This window comes from Callospermophilus lateralis, chromosome 1 (assembly GCF_048772815.1).
Source record: "Callospermophilus lateralis isolate mCalLat2 chromosome 1, mCalLat2.hap1, whole genome shotgun sequence".
Classification (NCBI taxonomy): Eukaryota; Metazoa; Chordata; class Mammalia; order Rodentia; family Sciuridae; genus Callospermophilus; species Callospermophilus lateralis.
Genome location: NC_135305.1, coordinates 117,000,361 through 117,015,796, shown reverse-complemented (window position 1 = coordinate 117,015,796; position 15,436 = coordinate 117,000,361). Strand labels below are relative to the sequence as shown.

At 58.8% G+C, this 15,436-nt stretch overlaps 2 protein-coding genes across 2 annotated transcripts; one reads left to right on the top strand and one right to left on the bottom strand.

Moving 5' to 3' along the window:
• Positions 1-4,082: 4,082 nt before the first annotated feature.
• Positions 4,083-6,307, top strand: Rasl10a (RAS like family 10 member A). The gene is made up of 3 exons (XM_076865161.2): positions 4,083-4,301; positions 5,353-5,477; positions 5,763-6,307. Exons 1-3 carry the CDS (start codon positions 4,083-4,085, stop codon positions 6,028-6,030), a joined length of 612 nt encoding a protein of 203 aa, XP_076721276.2. The 3' UTR covers positions 6,031-6,307.
• Positions 6,308-6,490: 183 nt separating this feature from the next.
• Gas2l1 (growth arrest specific 2 like 1) lies at positions 6,491-12,139 on the bottom strand. The gene is made up of 6 exons (XM_076865153.2): positions 12,034-12,139; positions 10,326-10,974; positions 8,763-8,870; positions 8,574-8,670; positions 8,326-8,488; positions 6,491-7,815 (listed from the first exon to the last, which is right to left on the bottom strand). Exons 2-6 carry the CDS (start codon positions 10,953-10,955, stop codon positions 6,777-6,779), a joined length of 2,037 nt encoding a protein of 678 aa, XP_076721268.2. The 5' UTR covers positions 10,956-10,974; positions 12,034-12,139; the 3' UTR covers positions 6,491-6,776.
• Between the last annotated feature and the right edge of the window lie 3,297 nt (positions 12,140-15,436).

Sequence of the window (15,436 nt, the reverse complement as noted above, 5' to 3'; positions counted from 1 at the left end):
GGTCGCTGGGGCTCCCGCTCCCAGCCCCGCTTCCCTTTTGATCTTTTCTTTCTAGTACTTGTCAGATCCTAGTGTTTGCCTTTCCCTCTGTTCCATCTGGGCTGTATGTAGGAAGGAGCCAGGGATCCAACTTCCCCTTTCCCCCAGATGGTTAACCAGTTGTCTCCACACCATATACTGAATAATTCATCATTCCCCCACAGATTTAAAATGCCATTTTTATCATATACTGAATTTTCACATATATTCGGATGTTTTTCTGAATTCTGTTCTGAAGAGAATTTGAATGTTCTTTGGTTTCTGCCTTCTTCAAAAAGATTCCCTGCCACCACCACACCTGCCCCGTCAGTTACTGGGGATTGAACCCCGGTCCCTCCACCACTGAGCTACATCCCCAACCACTTTTATTTTTGAGATAGGGCCTCACTAAATTGCCTGGGCTGAGAGTCTGATGCCTCAGCCTCCAGAGTAGCTGGGATTACAGGCATCATGCCAGGCCACAAAGAAGTACCTTTATGTTTTGATAACTTAGAGTACCCTCTTTTTCCCCATTTGTACTTTAGAACTATTTGTTTTAAAAGATGGCATTTCATTTGAATCACATCAAATATTTATATTAAACATTGGAGCCAGGCCAATGTCCAAGGAGTGTCCAGAACCAGGCCAGCTGTGGGGGATGCCACTTGAGGGGGCGAGGTAATGGGGAGGCTGCCAGGTTGCTGCTGTTGGGAGGCTGTGGGCAAAGAACTGGGGGAATCAAAATTCTCCCCCAGTGCCTGCCCTTCCCCAGGCCCACTCCCAACCCTCTCTACCATCTGGATAGATCCTTGAGGGCTAAGCTTAGGTGTGTCATTGGCTCCTTTGCATGCCCATCACCCCCAGCCAGGCTAGTGCCTCCCGGAGACCCCTCACCCCACAGCCCTTCACCAGCCCAAGGCTCCTGTCTCCATTTCTCTGAACCTGGCTGCAGATGTGTCTCTCTCACAAGCCAGAGGACAAGAGTGACTGGCCAGTGCTAGGTCTCCTGTGCCAAAGGAGAAGTGTGTGTGTGGTGGGTGTCCCTGAAATGCTGGATGCAAACATGAGGGCCGGGGAGGTCACTGTAGAATAGGGGCTGGGGTGGAAGAGTAGGCGGCAGCACCGCAGTTCCAAATAGAGACACTCAGAAATCCATGTCCCAGGCAGCTCCAGCCATCCAACTTGCTGGTCTTCAGGAAGCCTGCCACAGGATCGCCCACTCCATGACAGCTCAGAACAGTCTGCATGAGTGACAGGGACCTCCCTAAAGTCCCTCTCCAAAGGGCCAAAGATTCCAGTTGACCACCTCTAGAAGTCCCTCTGGCCCCTGGGCTCGGGTGAAGCTGTGCTTCTCAGGGGGCTTCTTTACAATCTCTTTTCCTGCTGATCAGCTCAGGTCAATCACTGCTCTCTGAGTCTCAATGAGCAGGTGACTCTGGGGTCAGGGCTTGCACATCACAGTCCCGAGGAAGTGGGAATTCTGCTACTGATGCTGACAGGAGAGTCCCTAGGGAAGGTGACACCCCTGAGGATTGTGCAGAACTTTGTGGGAGCCCTGGGACCTTCCCAGTCCATAGTGTCCATCATTCCATAAGCACGGGCCAAGAAGCGAGGGGACTCAGAGGTGCCACGTACAGAGCCCTGCCTGGAGTTCTCAGAGAATCACTGCCCAGGAAGAGGGCACTCCATCAGAAAAGGAAGAAAGGAGCCGGGCACTCGCCTGTGATCCCAGCGGTTCAGGGAGGCTGAGGCAGGAGGACAGAGTTCAAAGCCAGCCTTGCAATTGAGTGAGGCCCTAAGCAACTCAGTGAGACCCTGTTTCTAATAAAATACAAAATAGGGCTGGGGAGGTGGCTCAGTGGTCGAGGGCCCCTCAGTTCAATCCCTCCCCAAGCCTTCCTTCTGCCCCCCCTAAAAAAAATTCTTAATCAAGACCCGCCCAGTGTCCACCAGAAAGGTTGGGGGGTAAATTTATTGACTCCCTGCCTTGTTCCCCAAAGGAAGGAAAACAGCTCACAAAATTCAGAAGCTGTAAAATTTTTTAAATTCACAAGAAAAAATGTAAAAAGGGATATCAAGTGAAGGGAAACACTGTGAAAAAATATGAAGCCAACCGTCCCTATTTACTGAACTTGAAGACTCGAATCCTTGCCAGAGGTGGACTGAGCTCCCTCAAGGTTGAGGAGAGAAGTGAAATCAGGCTGAGGCCCCTCTTCCAGCGTGGGAGACAAAAACACTGCCACTGTGAGAGAAACGTACTGAGGTTGCCCAGGATCGCCTCCGTGCTCCTCCACCTTTCCCTGGACTGGGGAGGGTGTACTGTCCATGCTGGACTTCTTCTCCTCCTCCTCCTCTTCCTCTCTCCGACCCCCCTTCAAAACTCCATGTCAGCAGCCAGGTGCAGTGGCACATGCCTGTAATCCCAGCAATCTGGGAGGCTGAGGCAGGAGGATTCCAAGTTCAAGTCCAGCCTCAGCAATTTGGTGAGGCCCTAAGCAACTCAGTGAGACCCTATCTCAAATAAAAAAATAAAAAGGGCTGGGGATGGGGCTCAGTGGTAAAACCCATCTGAGTTCAATTCCCAGTACTTTCCCCCCCTTCTCCCTCAGAAAGAATCCATGCCAGCATCTTGGCAAACAGTAAGATTTTTAATATTTGTTAAGTAAATGAAATCCTTGCTCAGTGTAGAAACCAGACATCTGTGCATTTCACCTCAGTACCTGGCAGAGGGCAGAGATGTCGCAGTCCCCAGTGTAGTGGAGAGGGGTGCAAACCAGGGAATGGGCAGCTCAGCAAATGCAACTTTGCAAATTGGGAGTAGGAACTTCCTGTCCAGTTCCAGGGAGGGGGGTTTGGGCTCTGGAAGTCTGGTTAGGATGTTACTGTCCTTTGAGGGAAGCTACAGGTGGAAGTTCCCAAAGGAAATGGCCTTAGCAGTGACAGGTGGTGTTGACCAGTTTCTGGACCTTTATTTATTTACCTCCATTCTTATTGAGGCAGGGATTTGGGGCTGAGTTGCTGTGACTCAGTGTGTGCTGGGTTCAGTCCCCTCTGTCCCCTCCTCCCCTGCTGGGCTGCTGTTTTACAATATTTACATATTGTCCAATTTACCCCTGTGGGTGAGAGGAAGGTGGCAGGTCCCTCAGAGAAGACAGCAAGGCCACCAGACAGCTAGGGGCCCCATTTTTCTTCTAACCCTGGAGATTTCTCACTCCAGCCTGTTTCCTCTTCCCTCAAATGGAGATACCAGGGTTGAGGCTGAAGGTTTAAGGATCAAGTAAGGAACAGTTTGGAAAAGGGTCTGACACTTGGTAGATTCTAGGAAGCAGCAAAAGCCCAGCACAGTACAGCGATTCTCCAAGGTCACAGCTGGGACCTGATCCACGCCCTGGGCGGCCCGACTCCAGTGGACCAGGGTTTGTCAGGAGCCTGCTTGAGCAGTGTTGGGAGCAGAGGACGAGAAGGGGGCGGGCGGGAAGGGGCTCCTATTTTGGAGCGGGCTCCCTGTCCTCCAGTCACCTTCCCACGACCCTTCCCGGGAGGGGCGTCCCGGGAGGGGCGGGCGGTTACCTCATCTCTGTCTCGGGGAGGCCCCGCTGGCTCGCTTTGCTCGCGCCTCCAGTCGCGGCCGGGGCGGTGACTCCCTGCGCTGGTGCGAGAGGACAGAGGGGCCGAAGCGCCGAGAGGCAGCGCTGCTGCCGAACCCGTGCCGCGAGGGGGTCGGACCTCGGGGCCCCGCGCTGCCCGGCGGCGCCGCGGTTGGCGCTGCGGGCGGAGGCGGTGTCTGCGCGCGGCGCGCCGGGTCTGTTCTCTCCCGAGCTTTGGCACTCGCCCGAGCTGCTAGTGCGTCCGCCACTGTCTGCCCGCTCGGCTGTCTGCCCTCCCGCCGCCAGCCTGTCTCCGGGCCCGGCCTCTCCTGTGCTCGGCTGCTCAGCGAGGCGACGAGGAGCGCGGCGGGGCCGGGGCTCGCCGGACAGGGCGCGCGGGGCGCACGACTGGGCGAGCACGGCGCGGCGCCGGCCCATGAAGCTTTCCGGCGCGGGGCGCGGCAGCGCGGGCCGGCCATGGGGGGCAGCCTGCGGGTGGCCGTTCTGGGCGCTCCAGGAGTGGGCAAGACGGCCATCATCCGCCAGTTCCTGTTTGGCGACTATCCCGAACGCCACCGACCCACGGACGGGCCCCGCCTCTATCGGCCCGCGGTGCTGCTCGACGGCGCTGTCTACGACCTGAGCATCCGCGACGGCGACGTCGCTGGCTCTGGCCCGAGCCCCGGAGGTGTCGAGGTAGCGGCGTGAGTGGTGGGCAGGGGCGTGTGACAGTGTAAGGAGTGTATGTGGGCTTGCTGCACACGTGCGTGTCCACGTGGATGGTCTCAGGACTCCTGACCATGTTAAGGAATCGAAGAAAAAATGGTGTGTCCCGGTGTTGTACTTGAGCCCTCTCCGCCCGTCTGGAGGAGCTCAGGCCCCAAACCCCGCGACTTAGCCAAGGCTTTCTCTTGTTGCCGTGGGTGTTTCTATCTTTGCCTACCTCCATTGGTGGGACTGGACCAGCGCGGGTCGCTGCATGGTCCTGTGGCTGTGTCTGGAGCCTTGAGCAGAGCCTTGAGCAGTGGGAGAGATTGGAATCAGGCACAGGGATATACTTCCTAAAGGAGGTAATTCTTTGCTCCCTCATTCCTGTGACCTGGAGCAAAGACATTTAGTAATTTGTGCTAACTCCAGTTCAGCTCTCCAGTCTTTGGAGTGAATGTCCGAGAGGTTCAGAGGAAAAAGCCAGGATTAAACAGGGCTTCCTGAAGCGGATGGCACCGAGCTGAACCTGGAAGGCTGAGTGGGGTTTTGGGTAAAGTGCAAAGTGCATTCGAGGTGGAGAGAGCAGTAGGTTCCGAGGTGAACAGTAGTGGGCATGGCTGCGGCTGACGGGTGGTCTGGGGCTCTGGAGGGAGGCGGGTTTCCAGGGCCCTGGGCTTGGCAATTAAGTCTTGATAGGCAATGGTAGCCTGCGAGGGCGGCTAAGGAGGGGAGCGGCCCGACTGCAGTTGAGCTGGGGGAGACTGGAAGGAAGAAAAGGAATATGGGAGCGAGAGAACAGGAAAGGAAGGCGAGGTTGAAGGAGCGCTGGTGGCCGACAGGCTCCAGACATGGTTGGAGAAATTTACACTGGACACCACCATAAGGAGGGTAAGGCCCAGGAAGCTTGGAGGAGGGCGCTTAGAGATGGGGATGAGCGACCAAGGCCTGAAAATGAACTGTGGGTTTAGTGTCGCCTGCAGAGTTAAGGGGCAGCAGGGTGGGAAAGCGGCTTCCGTAAACCCCGGCCTCCCGCCCCCAGGAATGTCCTGACTCAAAAGACTGGAGCTTGCAGGATACGGACGCCTTCGTGCTCGTCTACGACATCTGCAGCCCGGACAGTTTCGATTACGTGAAGGCCCTGCGGCAGCGCATCGCGGAGACCAGGTGGGGGCGCGGCAGGAGGTGGTGGTGGGGAGTGGGGCCTGACTGGGCCAGGCCTTTGCCCGAGGGGAGTGGGAAGATGCTCCCCTACTAGGGGCTGCAGGATCAGGTCATTGCTGTAGGAAGGTCTCTAACATAAGTGTTTGGCACACACAGGCCTGGTATTTCTTGGAGGTCTCTGGCCATAGGAAAGAATGCACCTGTGTGTATTCTTGGGGCGGGGATAAGGGGCTTCTCTGGCTGTGGGGTCCCCAGCACCCTGTCTCTTATCCCCAATCCGGGCCCCAGGCCGGCGGGAGCGCCCGAGGCACCCATCCTCGTGGTAGGCAACAAGCGGGACCGGCAGCGGCTGCGCTTCGGACCTCGGCGTGCACTGGCCGCCTTGGTGCGCAGGGGCTGGCGCTGTGGCTACCTCGAATGCTCCGCCAAGTACAACTGGCACGTGCTGCGTCTCTTCCGCGAGCTTTTGCGCTGTGCTCTGGTACGTGCACGTCCTGCACACCCAGCCCTGCGCCTGCAAGGGGCGCTGCATCCAGCGCGCTGTATCCTCATGTGACCGGATTGGACAAGATTGCCCAACCTCACTCGGATTGGACAGAGACATCTCCTCCCTGATTGGATAAGGAAAACTCCCACCTAGTCTCCTGGGCGACCGGCCTCTCTTTGAACTACACCGGGCCCAACGCCCCATTGGACAAGATCAATCCTTTCTGGGGCCTCATTGGGTCACAGTCGATGGAAAGGACTTGGCTATGTATCTGATTGGGAGCTCGAACTGTTCCTAGCGCTTCATTGGACACAATCCCTAAGTCCCGCCTCTCTGGAGGTAATAAAAAAGAAACAAAGTACGCCTGAGATTTTTGTTCTGCGATGGGCAAGACAGAGACTTGATTTTGGACTAGAGCTGCCAAGCTTGGCCCCCTGGCAATTAACTCCAGAATCCCAACTTGAGGACTGTCAAAGGGGTGCGATGCTCCAAGGCTGAGTCTCCAAGAAACAGACAGTTTGCGGAGCAAAACTTTACTGTCAGAGGCTCTGCTGGACCATAGGTCCTCGGGACACCGGGCTAGCCCGGCCTCCCCTAAGGCATTCAATAATATTAGTAATTAAATAGCTACGCTCATCCCCCAACCGGAATGTACAACAGAGGTCCCATTGTGCCATGTGGTCCCGAGGGGTCTGGTCCCATGAGGTCTGGTACTCAGGAGGCGAGGGGGCTCCCTGATGCAGAGGGTAGGTTAAGGCCACCAAGGAAAAGGAGAAGGAATGGGGTCTGGGAGCGGATGGGCTGGTTCATCACATTCAGGAATCTGGCTCGGCCCTTGGGGTGACCGAGGGCTGGGCTGGCCAGGCCCCGAACTCCGTGGGTCCAGAAGGGCGTCGGGGGCCGCGAGGTGTGGGAATGCGAGAGGGTTTACGGTCTGGCTGTGTGTCCATCCGACCCCGTGCCCAGACCCGCGAGGGTTCTGGGCCAGCCAGGGGGGTCCCAGGTGGCTCTAGAGGCCCCCCTATGCCAATGCAGGGACTGCCTTCGTCTGACGAGCTGGATAGGGCTTGACTACGGGGCCCGGGCAGCCCATTGGCTGTCCGGCCTGAGTCCCCTGGTTGGCCACACTTGCCACCCAGGACGCTGAGGGATGAAGAGGAGGAACTGGAGGAACAGTAGGCCGAGTCGGGAGCGGGAGGATCTGGGGGCCGAGGTGGGTCAGGGGCTAGTCCGGTGGGAGTCCCGCTGGCAGCAGCTTCAAGGGCACGGGCATTGGCCAGGAATTCCTCTTCCAGGCGCAGGAACAGCTGCTGCTCCTGCTGCGGGTCAAGCTGCAGAGGTGTGCGGAAGACACTGGCGGGTGTGGCGCCCAACTCTGGCCCAGGGCTGGAGACCTGGAGAGGCTGGGGCGCTGCAGGGCTGCGGGCACGGGGAGTCTGAGGGGTGCTCCTGCCTGAGCCCCCGCCGCCCCTTCCCCGCGACACACAGGAGTGCTGCCCATCTCGGTCCCTGCGCACTAGCAGGACAGCCTGCTCCTCGCGGTTCTGGCTGCGGGCCCGGCGGGCAGAGCTGGGGGCGGACCGCTGGGCTCCTCGGCCGCCTGGGGCAGCCCGGGGCCGGCCCCGATCCAGCCGGTCTCGGGATTGGCTGCGAGGGGCAGGCGGCCGTTTCGGAGAGGCCGGGGTGCCTGTGGTCAGCCGCCTGCTGGACCGCTCCCTCCGGAGGGTGCCAGTGCCAGTGCCTGTGTCGTCACTGCGGGCACCAAGGGGGCCGCTCTGGGCTGAGGAGGCTGAGGAGTCACTGTCCCCCGAGTAGCGGCGGGACCGGGGAATGGGGGGCAGCTGATCCCGGGCCCTGGGGCAAGGGAACAAGAGAGAGATGGGGCATCACTGGCGCGCACGCAGAAGGGGCAAGGCGAGGGGCAGCAAGGCAGGTGGGTGGCACAGCCGCGGGAGTGCTGGTGGGAGTGGTAAGGCATCTGTCTGTCCCGGGGACTTCCAGGGAGAAGTGAGAGGCTCCACAGCAGCTTCCTGCGGCCACTCAGAGCCCCAACACAGCAGCGGAAGAAATGAGGTCTGCATGGCCCCCACTGCCCCTCCCCAGGCCTCCGGTCTCCCCCAGGGCCGGCCAGAGGAAGCCTGGTTGGACTGGCTGCTGCCCAACCTCCAGGGCCCACCCCAGCTGTGTTGTTGGTTTGGTCGGGTTGCCATGGAGACGGGAAGCCAGGCCCACCCCCGCCCACGGGAACTTTTCCCAGGGTGTGAGTCACTCTGGAGCGAAGGAAGGCAACTCCGCCATCCGGGCCAGGGCGGAAGCCCCACCCCCACCCCGGGCAGCTCCTTCCCCTGTCCTCCTGCACCTCACCTGGGCAGGGTCTGGGCCCCCTCCTTTGTGCTTCGTAAAGTCACCTCAGTCCGAGAGCCCCGGCGCTCACCCCCGGGAACTGGGCTACCAGGCCGGGGACTTGGGGTGGGTGACACCCTCTGGGGGGAGAAGGTCCAGGCCCTGGGCTGGGCAGGTTTGTGGGCTGTGGGGGGAGAGAACAGATGACATATGAGGGATACAGCCAGGGAAGGGAGCCCGTGCTTGTCCACCCAGCCCCAGGCACTGACCAGTGGAGGAACAACGGCAAGGGTCATGCTTGTCCAAGTAATGCTCCAGTGTGTCCCAGCCACCACCCACACGTACCATCACGTGGCTTCTCAGCACCTGTGGGGGCCCAGAGTGGGCAGGTCATGGCTGCAGCTCATGGGTCTGACAGCCCACCAGGATGGTTGCAGCTGGCAGCTGGGGACCCTTACCCGCACGAAGATGAGCACATTGGAGTCTCCCACTCGGTATTTCCCTTCAGAGACCTTCATCATGGGGAACTGGTCTGGGCAAGTGCAGTGGCCCAGAATCTCCCTCACCTAGGGCCAGAGAGGACAGGCTGGAGGTCAGGGGTCAAGTCCCTCCTCTCAGGGCTTACTGTCAGGGTCAGGAGGAAGTAAGTGCTTCCGGGGAATGGGGGTTGGAGACTTGTTGCCCCAGACATGGGTGCAGCTTCCAAACATGACCGCCTCCCCTCGTTGGCCCCCAGGGCCCAGAAAGCAGACCAGGACGAGATGATGGAACTGGCATCAGGTGGGGGTGTAGAACCCCAATGAGGAACATCCTTGAAGCCCTTAAGCCTGGGGGAGCCCTGGAACCCATCCTCAATGCTCCTTCACCCACATCGCAGAGAGGGACCTGAGGTCACAGGAAGGCCAGGCCCTGGAGGAGGCAGGTCATGGGATACAAGTGCAGGGGACTCTGTGCCTGGCTGAGCACTGGTGTGGGGGAGTGCCACAGACGTGTGGGACACATGCACACACCAATATGCACACACAGGCCACTGACCTGGCAAAGCACACGCTGCACACATGTCACTCCAGGCCTGGAGCTGCCAGGCTGGCTGTGTGGGAGGCCCTGCTCGCCTCCCTGCCCACAGCGGCGCCGGAGGAAATGAGCAGGTGGGGCCTTGGGTGACCCAGGCCCAGGCCGGGGGTGGGGCACATGCCTCTGCCCACGGCCATCCGGCTGCCCGCCTCCTGGGCAGGCACAGCACAGTCCTAACCTCCAGATAAAAAGGAAACTCTTGGCCCAGCTGCGGGGGTGGCAGGGACACCTAGGCCCTGGGAAAGGAGGGGGGTGGCTGGGGACATTTTCCAGCACCTCCTATGCTCCAAGCAGGACTCCTGCAGCTCCAACAGGACTTCCTGTTCCTAGCAGCAGCAGCTGGGCTTCCCAGAGGAGGGACAGGCGCTCACTGAGTGCCTACTATGGGCCCGGCACCTTGCAGAGGGCTTTGCACACCTCATCACAGCCAAGGGCAGCAGCCGCTCAACCTTGAGTTCTGAGGTTGAGGATGCACCTCTAGCTCCTGAGTGCGGGGAGGGCACTGAGGGGGTGCTCAAGTCAAGAGGCCCCCAGTTGAAGGAAGGCACAGCACATGGTTAGTACAGCTTTAGCACCTAAAAGGAGGGAAAATCATGGCTGGGGACCTAGCTTAGTGGCAAAAAGCATGCAAAAAGCACGGGATTCCATCCCCAGCACCAGAGGGGCTGGGGGAAACGTTGGGGAGATGCCAAGGTGCAGAATCCTGTCCCAGGGTCAGCTGCACTGTGTGGCCTCGGACCCAGCACCCCTTCCCACTATGGGCCTAGTCATTTCCTTGGGCCCAGGTATACACTTGGCATTCAACATATGCACACTTTGCATTGGGTAGGCCGACCTACAGACACCAGGATAGGCAGGGACACGTAGTGAGCATGGACTCCGCCACCTGGTTCCGGTGTGGGGCGCAGGCAGAGACGCGCTCTGGGTATGCCCCTGGGAGGACTCACCAGCTCATCGAGGTTGCGCATGTCACTGGGCGTCATGCGGGGTCCACGAGTGGAAGTCCCTGGTGCAGTGGTGGTTTCCGTGTCCCCAGCAGTGGGAGCATGGGTGCCGCTGGGGGGTGCAGCGTGCAGCTCCCGTTCAATCTCCTGCTCGAACTGCACGAGGCGGGGAGCCAGCAGGCCGAGGCGGGCCCCCCGCCGCGCCACCTCCAGCAGGCACAGCACCACGCTCTTCTCGTTCTTGCGCAGCACCAAGTCCTCCGTCTCGAACATGAGCACCTCCGGCACGCCCAGCTCCGCGCGGCACCAGCCGATGAAGGTGGCCACGTTGTCTCGGGCCATGAAGGAGCCAGGAACCACACTGTGTGCCTGGAAGGCCACACCTCGGGTCGGGCGGGTGACAGCCAAAGCACGGGCAGCCTCGGTAACAGCGTTGGCATGCTGGCACAGGGTTGTGCCTGTGGCCAGGCCTGTCAGGAAGCCATCACCACCGCCAGGCAGACCCAGGCCATACAGGGCGTTCAGCCACTCTGCCAGGTCTTCTTTCATGGCCTCCACATAGGCCTCACTGGAGCGGAAAGGCCGCACACTCTTTGCCGCCGAGCCCGCGATGCTCGCCACTGGGTCCGCCATGCCCGGGCCCGCCGAGTCACTGTGGGCAGGGACACAGATCAGGATTGCTGTGAAGATCCGGCAAACACTCAGTGCGGAACGCTGTACCTGCCCATCACTCAGGCTAAATGCCTGGTTTAAGTTCAGGTTGGGAGAAACCTCTACGCCTCAGTTTCCTCCTCTGTGAAATGGGTACAGTAACATTACCCAGCTCAGGATTGCAAGTTCCAGGCCAGCCTAGGCAGCTTAGCAAGACCCTGTCTCAAAGTAAAATGAAAAGGGCCGGGCTGTAGCTCAGCGGTAGAGCATTGCCTAGCATGTAGGAGGCCCTGGGTCCAATCCCCACTACACAAAATAAAAAACCATCTGCCTACAAGGATTCAACGGGATAATCTCACACTCGGTGTTTCTTAATGTTGGCTGTTTGGCTTCCTTGGGGTGGGGGATGGGGGATGAGGCCTCCTCCCAGGCAGGTTGGTGCCCATCACAAAGAGCTGGGACCTAGAGACAAGAAGCCAATGACCTGGGACCCCAGCAGACAGGTCCGGGCCGCGGGGAGGGGTTGTCTGCGTTGCTCAGCGCTAGTGCCCACTCCATCTCCCGCGGGCAGGTCCCTGCTCCTCGCTCAGCGCCTCTCCCCTAAGGACCGCGCCACTGTTACACCCCCAGCAGCCAGCCTGAGCGGTAACTGCAACAACGGCGGCTAGGGCAGCGCCGAGGATATTATCTCCATTTTACAGATGAGGAAACTGAGACGCAGAAAGGGTACGAGCTCGCTGAAGGTCGCTGAGCAGTGGGTGGAAGAGTCCGGGCGCTCCCGGCGCGGCGTTGCTGGTTTCGGGGTGCGATCCCACAGCCAGGTCTGCCGGCCCGGGTCCCGCCTCCTCCAGAAGCCTCCCGGGTGCGCCCCAGGCGGGTACAAGCAGGGCCAGGATTCTGAAAGGCCTCCGAGAGCTTCCGAGGTGCTCGGGGCCTGGCCCAGAGAGGGCTCAGGGCCGCCCAAGGTCACACAGCCCTGGGGGAACAGAGGCCGCGCACTCCGCTGCCGGTCCCGCAGCGGTGCGCGCTGGGCAGAGGGTGCTGGGGTCCCCACGCTCACCTGGCTCATCCCGCGGCCGCGGGGAGCATCGCCCCGGCGGGGGCCGGAGCCGGGCCGGGCCGCCGCAGGGAGGCGCCGCCCGAGCCTCGGCGGATCCCGGAGCCTCCTCGGCCTCAGCGCCGTCTCCGCCCCGCCTCCCTGGAATTCGGATCCCGCCCGGAGGGGGCGGGCGGGGCCGCTCGCTCTTAAAGGGGCCGCGGCTTTCCTGGGCAGCTGGGCGGGGTGGGGGAGGAGCTGGAATCTCCCGACCCGAGTCCGGACCTGGCGTCTCTCCGCAGTCGGAGCAAAAGGTGGCCCCCACGCGGCCGCGACCAGCCCAGACGCTCCATCCAGACCCGGGCCGGTCCCCACGGCCCTGCCTGCCCTCTGTGATCTCGGGGGACCCTTTTTAATGGTCCTCCCTCCCCGACAGTGGCCTTCCCAGGGCTGGAGGCGGCACAGCCTGCTTCCGAGAGCAAGTCAGGAAGCGATAGGGGCCGGGGACTGCAAAGTCACCTCCTTCCCGGGTGGACCTCCGCCGTCCAGATAGCCGAGGCGACCCGCCACCAGAGGCGAGCTTCCTCCCGCCGGGCGGGCGCAGCGAGGGGAGGATGGCCCCGCTGCCGGCCACCCCTGGGCGCCCGCCCCGCGCCCCCGCTGGAGGCGCAGTTGAACCAAACCGAGTGGAGGGGACCCGCTTTGCGGACCGGGAGCTGAGGCTCAGAAGGGCAGGCAGGTGGCCAGGAGGCTGCGGCAGAGGCTTCCGCACAGAACAGGGGCGTGAGGCCTGGAGGCTGCGGAGGTCGGCCAGGCCGGGGAGGCTGAACCCCGCTCTGTTTGGTTCTTTTCAAACTGAAGAGTCGGGCCCTGGCCGGGATCTGCGGGAAATCCTGCCCCCTGCTGCTGCCGCCTGGGCCGGGCGCAGTCGCCTGGATGGTCTGGGTGGCAGTCATGCTGCCGGGTGGGACCAAACAACCAGGATGCTCAGAGCTTTCCTAAAGCTCTCAATGGGTGTCAGACCTGCTCTTTGCCCTTGCCCTGAATGGATGGGGAGTCACTTCTGGGAGGAACACTTGCCATTCACCAACTGGAGCTCAGGCTGGGAGCAGCTGATGGACCTGGGAATGGACCACTGTTATGGGAATATCCTCACTCAAGGATCAGGGTCATTTATTGAGCACCTACTTTGAGTCCCTTTGGCACTAAGTTCCTGAAGGTTTCGTCTCAGGCCTGAGCTCAGGACCTTTGGGAAAGTGGTTTAAAAATCTCCTGAATTATCTGGATGCCTCAGAGCCTCACTCCCCACCCTGGTGTGAGTAAGGTGGATAACAAGTGCTAGTAATGGAGGGCACATGGCACCTACGTGCCAAGTCTCTTTTGACACTCAAAACCAACAGCAAATGGGGGGCCAAACAAGGCCAAACTCTCAAAGCTTGCAGTTTGGAAGGCAGGCAGCCCCTGGGCTGAGATGAGAGAGAGGTTGGAGCCAGGCAAGGGAGGGTGGGAGTGTGTGCAATTTAAAATCAGAGATTAGGGAAAGAGATGAGAGAAGCCTGGCAGATAACTGGAGGGAGAGTGCGTCAGGCCAAGGGAATAGCCAGTGGGAATATGAAGTGGGATACCACTCGGGAGTGGAGGGAGCTGGGGAGAGGGATGAAGGTAGACAAGTTGGGACAAATCAAGTAGGGAGGGCCTTGTGGACCGTGACTCTTGAGGGACATAGGAGCCATGAAGGGATTTAGAGCAGGAAAGTTTGACTTAAGTTTTTTTTTTTTTTTTTTAAGAGAGAGGGAGAGAGAGAGAGAGAATTTTTAATATTTATTTTTTAGTTTTCGGCGGACACAACATCTTTGTTTGTATGTGGTGTTGAGGATCAAATCCAGGCCGCACGCATGCCAGGCGAGCGCACTACCGCTTGAGCCACATCCCCAGTCCTTGACTTAAGTCTTAATAGGATCCCTGGACTGCTATAGTGGGCAGGGAAAAGGGCAGGAGCCAGAGCCCCAGAATGAACCAGGAGTAGCAGTGGAGGTGATGGAAGTATATTGGATGTTGGAGTTTTATTTTTATTTTTCTTGTATCAGGGATTGAACCCAGGAGTGGTATTAACCACTGAGAAATATCACCACCCCCCCTCCCCCCCTTTTTTTTTGAGATAAGGTCTTACCAAGTTGGCTTTGTATTTTGAACTTGTGATCCTCCTGTCTCAGCCTCCCAAGTCACTGGGGTAAATGATACTTTCAGTTGTCTTCATTTCACAATTTAAGGAAACAGGCCGAGAGGACAAGACAGATTTGTTGTCAGCAGCTATGCAGGAATTTGATTCCTGCCTGTACCTATCTTACTGCATTTTGGGGTTTGACCATAGGAAAGGGACTGAATCCAGTGGACTGGTTACACTTCCTGGGCCTCTGAGGCACCATCTGTAAAATGGAACCACAGTAGTAGTTGCATCATAGTTTGTAAAAAATATTACCATAACTCAGCTCAATGTGGCCTAGCTGATGGGGTACATGTGCACTATGCTGAAGGACAGGCAATGGAGGTAACCCCTTCCTCTTCTCCAGTCTCATGAGCTGAGGCCTGTGACCAGAGCGCTATTCCAGATTCCAGCCTCCAATACTCACACAGGGCAGCTGTGGTGTAGACTACCCTTGTGTGGGAGACCTTGTTATGTAGTGCCTTCCTGGAAAGCCTCTCATTTTCTTACAGAACCACGGGAAGCAACAGAGGGACAAGAGGACTGGGTTATGGATGCCCCACGGTTATCTGCAGACCCCAGAAGCACCTGTGTATGCAGGTTTCTTGCATCCACTAAATGCCAGAGAGCAGCTGGCTTGGCCTTGGTTGCAGCTGGAAGTCTGAGGGAGTTAGTGGAATTGTAACACAATTCCAAAACACAAAGCCATTGCTGGCTGGGCAGCACTGGGAACTTAGTGCGCTGGTTGAGTTAACCTGAACCCCCTAAACTGAGCTTGAGAGCCCAGTCCGGGATGACAGAGGGACCTGCAGAGCACCTCACTTTTAAATATTTTTTAAAATTTGTTTTTAGTTGTAGGTGAGCACAATAATTTTAAATTCTTCTATGTGGTGCTGATAAAAACCCAGTGCCTCACTAGGCAAGCAATCTACCACTGAGCCACAACCCAGCCCAGTAATTAAATATTTTGAGGCACTTGGCACCTGAGGCTTGGGCCTGGGAGATGTGTGTGCCGAGGTGGAAGTGTCTGTAGCACATGGGTCAGAAGCAGCATGGTGGGAGCCACAAAATTTTGAGAATTGCAAAAATGTTTGGTGTCCACTCATTCTGGCCTCTGGAAAAGGGTTAGGGGCCCAGGGGAGAAGCAGGAAGTCCAGGGAGTTAGTGTGGCGGCCTGGCAGGGCTGAGGGCTGTGGATGGATTCTAGGTGAGCCAGTTTGGGAG